Raw genomic sequence first — 8,918 nt, 5'->3', positions numbered from 1 at the left:
CAGGGGGCCCCAAGAGGGCCCTTAGGGGGCCCCCAGGGGGCCCCAAGAGGGCCCTTAGGGGGCCCCCAGGGGGCCCCAAGAGGGACCTTAGGGGGCCCCCAGGGGGCCCCAAGAGGGCCCTTAGGGGGCCCCCAGGGGGCCCCTAGGGCCTCCAAGCAGCAATTTAGTGAGCTGCAAACTGTTCTGCTTTACTTACTCCTGACTGCAGCGGGGAAACAAGATATCCAGCAGCAACTAACTGGCAGCAGCAGCAACAGCAGCAGCAACAGCAGCAGCAGCAGCAACAGCAGCAGCGACGGGCAAGCGGGCTGAAAAAATTGCAGCAGCGAAAGATGAGGCAGCGTCGCGCAGATAACGCAGCGACATAAGTCCGGAGGCAGCAGCAGCCTGCAGCAACTGCAGCAACTTCAGCAGCAGCAGCAGCAGCAGCAAGAGCAGCTGCTGCAGCCGCCGCGCCCTGTAGAGGCCCCAATAGCAGCATGAGCAGCAGCACTTTGCTGCAGTTGCGGGACGAGAGGCAACTGCAGCAGCAGCAACCTGGAGCAGCTGCTGCAGTGGCAGCACGAGCGATAGCTGCAGCAGCAACAGCAGCAGCAGCAGCAGCAGCAGCAGCTCCAGCAGCTCCAAGAGCGTCCGCAGCCTGCAAGAGTTTCTTGAATTTTAGTTAAAAGCATTTTAAAGTGGCAGTGAAGTCTTGCAGCCACGCATGTGCTGCTGCTGCTGCTGCTGCTGCTGCTGCTGCTGGCCAGCAAGCCCCAGCCCGACAGCCGCAGCAGCTTCGGGGGGGCCCCCTCAAAGTTGCTGCTGCATTTCCCTTTTTTTTGTCTTTTTTCTTTCTTTATTTTAGGGGGGAGCCGCTGGCTTCGCGTCGAAGAGAGCAGCTGCTGCTGCTGCTGCTGCTGCTGCTGCTGCTGCCTGCGCCGCTCTCCCGGTGCGCGGGAGCCGCACCCCCCTACTCTTGGCTGCCTTCCGCTGCCTTGGCTTTGGCTAGCTGGCTAGCTGGCTAGCTATTTGCCTAGCTAGCCACTCAATAGCGAGGATGTGGGGCCCGTTGGGGGTGGCCTGCAGCCTGGCGTGGGCGTTTGGCGTTGCTGCTGCGGGCGCCGAGCCGCCCCAGCAGCAGCAGCTGCAGCAGCAGCAGCTGCAGCAGCAGCAGCTGCAGCAGCAGCAGCTGCAGCAGCAGCAGCACAGCCAGGGAAACCTGGGCGAGTGGAACACAGACGAAGACGAGGGGGGCCCCCTAGAGGGCCCCTCCTATTCCTTTCCAGTGGACCCAGAGGAGCCTTTGGCTTATCCTCGGGGGGGCCCCCTGGCAGCAGGTTTGTCGCAGCAGCAGCAGCAGCAGCAGCAGCAGCTGCGGGGCGCAAAGACAGCAGCATTTGGCCTTCTCGCGCTGCTGGTTGCGCTCGCCGTCGGCTGCCTCCGCAGCAGCAGCAAAGGGGAAGCAGCGCAGCAGCAGCAGCAGCAGGAGCCGGGCGCTGCGGCGCCTCCGGAGCCGCAGCCTGCTGCTGCTGCTGCTGCTGCTGGCGCGGGAGCTGCTGCTGCTGCTGCTGCTGCAGTCACTGTCTCCGGCTTAATGGAAGTTCTCTTTTCCTTATTGCCCCGGAGGCTGGTGCCTCCTGGGAAGCGGCGGCTGCTGCGGGGTTTGCTGCAGCTGCTGCTGGCTGCTGCTGCTGCAGCGGCGTTCGCAGTGGGCAGCAGCAGGAGCGCAGCAGCAGCAGCAGCAGGCAGGTTCATAACGAAGTCCGAAGTCCGGGTCTTCTCTCGAGTGCTGGCGCTGCTGGGGCTGCTGCTGCTGCTGCAGCGGTTGCTGCTGAAGGCAGCAGGGAAGCTGCTGCTGCGGCAGCGGCGGGTGGAGCCCTTTTACGGCGGGGACGCAGCAGCAGCAGCAGCAGCAGCAGCGTCTCGCGACGCAGCAGCAGCAGCAGCAGAGGACTCCGGAGGAGCAGCAGCAGGGGAGCCCTTGGGGGCGGGCTCTGGGGAGAGCCCGGGGGCGGCGGAGGAAGCAGCAGCAGCGCAGCAAGCCGCAGCAGCAGCAGCAGCAGCAGCAGCGGAGGCGCGCGAAGAGGAGCAGCAGCTGGAACGCTACCCAGCAGCAGCAGCAGCAGCAGCAGCAGCAGCAGAAGCCTCGGACAGCCTGTCTTCAGGTGTATATACAGCTGAAGGAGTGCTGCCGCTCGGGCCACAAGAGCAGCAAGCTTACATTGAGCAGCTAGCTGGAATATTAGCAGCAGCAGAACCTGTCTTGAGTTTTGCTGACAGCAGCGCGGAGGAGACCAGCAGCGGGGAGCCTGGGGAGCAGCAGCAGCAGCAGCAGCAGCAGCAGCAGCAGCAGCAGGGCAGCGACCCGCGCTGGGGGCACCCCGATAAGGCCGCGCTGCAGCAGCAGCAGCAGCAGCAGCAGCAAAGCTGGTCTTCTGCTGCTGCAGAGGGACAAGACACGGACTGAGCTGCAGCAACGCAGCCAGCACCGAGGGACACGGACACCGAGACACAAGCAGCAGCAGCAGCAGCTGCTGCTGCTGCTGCTGCTGCTGCTGCTGCAGCAGCAGCGAGGCCGATTCGCAGCCAAAAGGGAGAAGCAGCAACAGACACAAACGCAAAGAGGCCAACTCAGTGGGCGGGCGGAGTAGCGCCTTCCCAGCAGCACAGAAGTTTCAGCAGCAGCTGCAGCAGCAGCTGCTGCTGCTGCAGCAGCAGCTGCTGCTGCTGCAGCAGCCGCAGCAGCAGAGCGGCGGCGGCAGCAGTGCGAGTGGAAGTGACGCCGGCAGCAGAAGCTGCTGCAGCGGCAGCAACTGCAGCAGCAGCGGCAGCAACTGCAGCAGCAGCGGCAGCAGAGTTTCAAGCAGGTGAGCCGCTGAAGTGGGTTTCAATGAGGAAAAGCCGTTTCGCTGCAGGGCTGTGGGAGCGACGCAGGAGTTTATATATGTGGCGTTGAGGACCTTTTGCTTCGCAGGAGAAGCGTTTGAGGTGTACGTACACCTCGGGGCTGCGAAGACGGTCCCGTTTGCTGCTGCTGCTGCTGCTGCTGCTGCTGCTGCTGCTGCTGCTGCTGCTGGAGCTGTTTAAAGAAGCAAAATGGGACTCGAGGGAGTTTATATGTTTTATTTGTGTTTGACAAATGCTGAGCAAAGAGGGATGGGCGTGGGCGATGTGTACGTACACCTGGAGAGGCAGGTGCTGCGGGCGGCCGAGCGCTGCTGCTGCTGCTGCTGCTGCAGCAGCAGCTGCTGCTGCTGCTGCTGCTGCTGCAGCAGGCACTTGCCTTGTGTTTCGTTTGTCTCCTTTTATCTTTAGCAGCTTTCTTCTTTTTATTTCTTTCTTCTTTCCTGCCTCACCCCGCTGCCCCGCGCTGAGGTGTACGTACACCGCAGCCCTTTGGGGTGTACGTACACCTCATTTTGGCCCTCAGCTCTCCCCAAATGAAGCATTTCTTTCCGGGTGGCAATTCGACACGCAGCTCGTCCTTTCTTTGCTGCTGCTGCAGCAGCAGCAGCAGCAGCAGCAGCAGCTGCGGCAGCAGCGGCAGCAGCAGCTGCAGCTGCAGCAGCAGCTGCAGCTGCAATAGCAGCTGCAGCAGCGGCAGCGGTAGCAGCAGCTGCAGCAGCAAAATCAGCAGCAGCAGAAGCAGCTGCAGTAGCAGCAGCAGCTGCTGCTGCTGCAGCAGCAGCAAGGGGAGGGCAGCAGCTGCAGCAGCAGCTGCAGAAGCGGCTGCAGCAGCAGCAGCTGCAGCGACAAGGCAGCTGCGTGCTTTGAACTTGTGCTCAGCAGCAGCAGCTGGGATCGGGTGCTGTGAAGTCTGGGATCGAGCGCTGTGGGGACTGGGATCGGGTTTGTGGGGTGTGGGATCGGTTTGTGGGGTGTGGGATCGGTTTGTGGGGTGTGGGATCGTGGGAAGGCTCTGGCAGCACCCCAGCAGCTCTGCTGCAGATGTGCAAGAAAGTGCATGCAAAGATGAGGGGCCGCGGAGTGGGGTGTACGTACACCCCGAGTTGGTCAGCAGCAGCAGCAGCTGCTGCTGCTGCTGCTGCAGCAGCAGCAGCAGGTGTGGAGGGCTTGTTGCAGCTCTTCTTTCAAATGTGCAATTGAGAAACTAAACCCGAACTTGTGTTTGTAATAACTCTTGCCGTTGCTGCTGTTTTGAGGAGCAGCAAAAGCGGATGTGTGGGGCCCCACAGCACTTGAGGTGTACGTACACCTGAAGCGCGACTGCGTTAAGCCGGGGTCGCTGCAGCTCAAGTTGGCGAAAAAGCCGCCAAAAGTGGTCAAATTTAGCGCAAAAGAAGCGCAATTAGACCTTTAATAATCTAAATAATAAAAAGATAATTATATTTGATCAAATTGGACAAAAAGAAACCAAAAAAAGGGCCAAAAAGAAACCAAAAAAGGGCTTTTCTCCGGGGACGCTCGAGACAGCTCCGGCTGGCGGGCTGCTGCAGCAGCTCGAGGCCCTTCTGCGGAACACTGGAGTTGAATTAAATGAAAAATCATTTTAAATAAATTAAATTTAATTTTAATTTGTTGAAGAATTCGTTTTGCCAATTTAAAAGGGCAAAAGAAGCAGCGGCGCGCACGCGGAGGAGCGCCCAGTGGCTGCTGCTGCTGCTGCTGCTGCTGCTGGGGTTCGAGTGGCGGCAGAAAAACTCCGTTTTCGCTCAAACTAAGCTTGCAAATGAGCGCGAAATGCAAAAGCAAAGAAAACTGGCGAAAATAAATGCAAAAAGGAGGAAAAGTTGGGCGAAATTGCTGCAGCAGCTTCCCCCTCCCTCTCGACGCCGTCGCGGTGGCTGGGGCTGAGCTGCGGCGCTCGCCGGGGCGTCCGCTTTTGAATTTCTTTCTTTTTACCCCAACAGCTTTTTGTTATTTCCCAATTAATGACAAATTAAGTACTACTTTAGCTGGGGCGCCTTCGAATTGCGGCGCTGCAGCGGCGGGCGACGGGCCCCGAGCGAGACGGCTGTGGGTCTGAGGCTTGCTGCTAGTTGCGGGCTTTTGGCGGCTTTTCTTTCTCTAAATTGAATAAAAATTGAATTAATTCTCTTTTATTTCCATTTATTTCTCTAATCGAGTTTAAACGGCCTTAATCGGCCTTCTGAACTGCAGTCCGCGGCGCGCGGCGCTCCTCCCGAGCTGTCTGTACACCTCGAGCCGCCTTCCGTCTCCCCCTCCCCTTCCCCCTCTCTCCATTAAATCACTTTTAATTAAAAAGAACAAAAGGCATTTTTATTTTGGACTTTGCGCGTTTTGGGTGGCGGCTTGCTGCGGCTCGGGTGTACGTACACCGCAGCCACTGCGCACTCACTCGACCCGCCGCGAGCGGAAGGCAGAAAAACAAAAGCGGAAAATAAAAAAAGAAAATAAAAACAAAATAAATTCTTCTTTTCCGAAACTAAATTGAACTTCACTTCAAATTATGAGGACTCCGGCGCTGAAGGTTGGCGGCGTTCTCGCCGCCCTGTGCGCGTTCTCGCTGCTGCTGCCGGCCGCAGCAGCAGCAGCAGCAGCAGCAGCAGCAGCGGAGCAGCAGCTGCTGGAGGCGGCGCCGGCGGAGGCGCGGCCGCGGGCAGCAGCGGCGAGCCGAGCAGCAGCAGCAGCAGCAGCAGCAGCAGCAGCGCTGGAGGCGCCAGTGCCGCTGTCGGGGGGCCGGGAGCAGGTGTCTGTACAGCTGGAGGGAGCAGCAGCAGCAGCAGCAGACGCGGAGTTCCAAAAAGTGGCCGAAGAATTAATTAAAAGGATTTTTCCGAGTCCAGGAAGTGGTTTTTTGTGGGGTTTGCGGGGTGTACGTACAGCAGCAGCAGGGCTGCTGGGGCTTGCTGCTGTGCTGCTGCTGCACTTCTTTGCTGCTGCGGGGCCTTTGCTGCTGCATGCGAAGGAGGAGGGCAGCAGCTTGAGCCTCAAGGGGGTGGGGTTGGTGGTTTCTTTGGTGCTGCTGCTGAGCGGCGCAGCAGAAGCTGCTGCTGCTGCTGCTGCAGCAGCGGGAGCAGCAGCAGCAGACGGCCCGCAGCTGCTGCAGCTGCCCGGGCTGCTGACGCGGGGCCGCCGCCGCGCTGCAGCAGGAGCGGGGCTGCTGCTGCTGTCCTCGCTGCTGCTGCTGCTGACCTGGCTGGCGGGGCTTCCTGCTGCAGCAGCAGCAGCAGGACAGGTGGGCCTCGTGGCCGGGGCCACTCTTGCTGCTCTCGGAGTGCTGCTGCTGCTGCATGCAGCTTTTAGTACTTTCAAACTCTCCAAGAAGCTCTTCGAGCTGCCGCAGCAGCAGCAGCAGCAGCACCTGCCGCAGCAAGCAGCAGCAGTGGACGCGCAGCTGCTGAGCCAGCTGCTGGAGCACTTCTCCGAGGAGGAGCCCGCGGACGCAGCAGCAGCAGCAGCAGCAGCAGCAGACGCAGCAGCAGCAGCAGCAGCAGCCAAACAGACCGTGCAGCACGCGCTGCGCCTCCTAGCAGCAGGAGCAGCACTCAGCAGCGAGCAGCAAACTGGACTTGCAGAAGCAATTACGAAGCAGCTGCTGGAAGCAGAAGACGGACTCCCGCTGCTGCTGGACAGCGAAAACGTGCGGCCCCTCGCGCAGCAGCTGCAGCAGCAGCAGCAGCAGCAGCAGCAGCAGCAGCAGCAGCAGCAGCAGGCGGGGGCCGGGGGGGGGCGCGGGCCGGAGGGAGGCGAGCGAGCTCGGCCGTGACAAACCAGCAGCAGCAGCAGCAGCAGCAGCAGCAGCAGCAGCAGCAGCAAGGGGGCTGGGCTGAGTCTGTGCGGCGGAAACGGCAGACAGCAGATCAGTGGTAGTGCAGCAGCAGCAGCGGCTGCTGCTGCAGCAGCAGCAAAGACAACTGCGCGAGGCAGCAACAGCAGCAGGAGGGCTTCACAGCAGCAGCCGTAAAGGCACACTGCAGCAGCAGCAGCAAAAGTGCTGCTGCAGCAACGGGAAACACAGTAACGGCAGTAACAGCAGTAACAGCAGCAGCAGCAGCAGCAGCAGCAGCAGCAAAATGCAACATTGGTGATGTTTCACGGGAATAAAGAGCGTCAGGAGAGTCGCTGCAGCGCCGTGTGGCTGCAGCAGCAGCCTCTGCTGCAGCAGCAGCAGCAGCAGCTGCGGCCGCTGCTGCTGCAGCAAGTAGTTGCAGCCCTTGAGCTGCTCTTTGTACGTGGACTGTTTGCTCAAGACTGTTTGTTCCAGTTTTGTATAGTTTTTCCTTGCTGCTGCAGCAGCTGCAGCTGCTGCTGCTGCAGCTGCAGCAGCAGCAGCAGCAGCAGGGGCTGCTGCAGCCGCGGCAGCCGAAGCTGCAGCAGCAGCAGCTACTGCAGCAGCAGCTGCAGCAGCAAGGAGGACAGCGAGGAGGAGCAGCAGGAAGGGGCAGCAGCAGCAAGAGCAGCAGCAGCGAGAGCAGCAGCACGCAATGAAGACCCTGAGCAGCTCGCGGAGCTGCAGCAGGAAGCTCAGGTGTACATACACCTCAGGGCGGCAGCAGCGCAGCTGAGGTGTACGTACACCGCAGCTGCAGCGCCGCGCAGGTGTGGGGCCCTTCTGGCCTCAGGGAAAAACTAATGAGAACTTTAAGATGTGCCTTTTGCTTCCCACCAGGGTTTAGGGTTTAGGGTTTAGGGTTTAGGGTTTAGGGTTTAGCCGCTAGGGTTTAGGGTTTGGGGCTTCAGGCTTTCAAGATGTGTCTTTTGCTTCGCGAGGTGTACGTACACCTCAAACCACCTCGAATTCTTCTTGGAACTCCTGCGGCCCCACAGCAGCGACAGATCTAGGGTTTGGGGATGAGGGTTTAGGGTTTAGGGTTTAGGGTTTAGGGTTTAGGCTCTAGGGTTTAGGGCCTTCAAGTTGCGTTTTCGCGCCGCTGAGGTGTACGCACACCTCAGACCACTTCGAATTCTTCTTGGAACTCCTGCGGCCCGCCAGCGGCGACAGCTGTAGGGTTTAGGGTTTAGGGTTTAGGGTTTAGGGTTTAGGGTTTACCTGCATAAAGTGCACCAGCTCCTCCACTTGCTGCATAGACACCCCGGAGTAGAGGCAGGCTCGAAGACCGCCGAGGGAGCGGTGCCCATTCTGCAGCAGCCACAATCGAGGGTTTAGGGTTTAGGGTTTAGGGTTTGGGGTTTAGAGTTTAGGGTTTAGGGTTTGGCAAGCAGCGGTGAGGGTTCGCGCTGGGCTTCCAGCTGCTGGTCTGCGGCTTAGGCATAGCTGGTGAAGATTGCTAGCCTCGAGGGTTTGTAAGGGTTTAGGGTTTAGGGTTTAGGGTTTAGGGTTCAGGGTTTCAGACTAGGGTTTAGCATTAGGGCTAAGGGTTTAGCAGAGGGTTGGGGGTTTGGATCGTGCTGGTTTCGCAAGAAGGCCCCGCTGGTGTTTGGGTTTAGGGTTTAGGGTTTAGGGTTTAGGGTTTGTTGGGCCTCCAAACTGCCGGCAAAAGCCACTAAGTGCTGCATCCTTAGGGTTTAGGGTTTAGGGTTTAGGGTTTGGGATTTTCTGCATGTTGCGTCCTTTAAGGCTACTGCGGAAGAGCGAAGATTAGGGTTTAGGGTTTAGCGTAAGAGTGCAGATTAAGGTTTAGGGTAAGAGTGGATAGTACGGTATAGACTTCAGGGAGAGAGCGGAGCTTAGGGTTTAGGGTTTAGGGTTTAGGGTTTAGGGTTTTGTGTGTACTAGGCAGATCGTGTTGCGTTCTCCTGCCCTTTTCAAAAAGACTTTTGTGAGTTCTTCATCTTTCAATTTGACCTGTTAAGCACTAGGGTTTAGGGTTTAGGGTTTAGGGTTTAGGGTTTAGGGTTTGGGAGTACTAGGCAGATCATGTTGCGTTCTTCTGCCTTTTTCAAAAAGACTTTTGTGAGTTCTTCATCTTTCGCTTTGGCCTGTTAAGAACTAGGGTTTAGGGTTTAGGGTTTAGGGTTTAGGGTTTAGGGTTTAGGGTTTAGGGTTTGGG

The 8,918-nt window shown here is 58.9% G+C and overlaps 3 protein-coding genes across 3 annotated transcripts; all 3 read left to right on the top strand.

Moving 5' to 3' along the window:
• Positions 1-1,039: 1,039 nt before the first annotated feature.
• ENH_00010970 (hypothetical protein, conserved) lies at positions 1,040-2,449 on the top strand (the record flags this gene model as incomplete). The annotated part of the gene is made up of 1 exon (XM_013578863.1): positions 1,040-2,449. The coding sequence occupies one exon, from the start codon at positions 1,040-1,042 to the stop codon at positions 2,447-2,449; it is 1,410 nt and encodes a 469-aa protein (XP_013434317.1).
• A 973-nt stretch (positions 2,450-3,422) lies between these two features.
• On the top strand, positions 3,423-4,117 carry ENH_00010960 (hypothetical protein; the record flags this gene model as incomplete). The annotated part of the gene is made up of 3 exons (XM_013578862.1): positions 3,423-3,787; positions 3,917-4,045; positions 4,066-4,117. 3 exons carry the CDS (start codon positions 3,423-3,425, stop codon positions 4,115-4,117), a joined length of 546 nt encoding a protein of 181 aa, XP_013434316.1.
• A 1,296-nt stretch (positions 4,118-5,413) lies between these two features.
• ENH_00010950 (hypothetical protein, conserved) lies at positions 5,414-6,673 on the top strand (the record flags this gene model as incomplete). The annotated part of the gene is made up of 1 exon (XM_013578861.1): positions 5,414-6,673. One exon carries the CDS (start codon positions 5,414-5,416, stop codon positions 6,671-6,673), a length of 1,260 nt encoding a protein of 419 aa, XP_013434315.1.
• Positions 6,674-8,918: the final 2,245 nt, after the last annotated feature.

Source organism: Eimeria necatrix, genomic scaffold (assembly GCF_000499385.1).
Source record: "Eimeria necatrix Houghton genomic scaffold, Enh_scaff1330, whole genome shotgun sequence".
NCBI lineage: Eukaryota > Apicomplexa > Conoidasida > Eucoccidiorida > Eimeriidae > Eimeria > Eimeria necatrix.
Note: the sequence above shows the minus strand (reverse complement) of the source record. Positions and strands in the feature narration are given on the sequence as shown.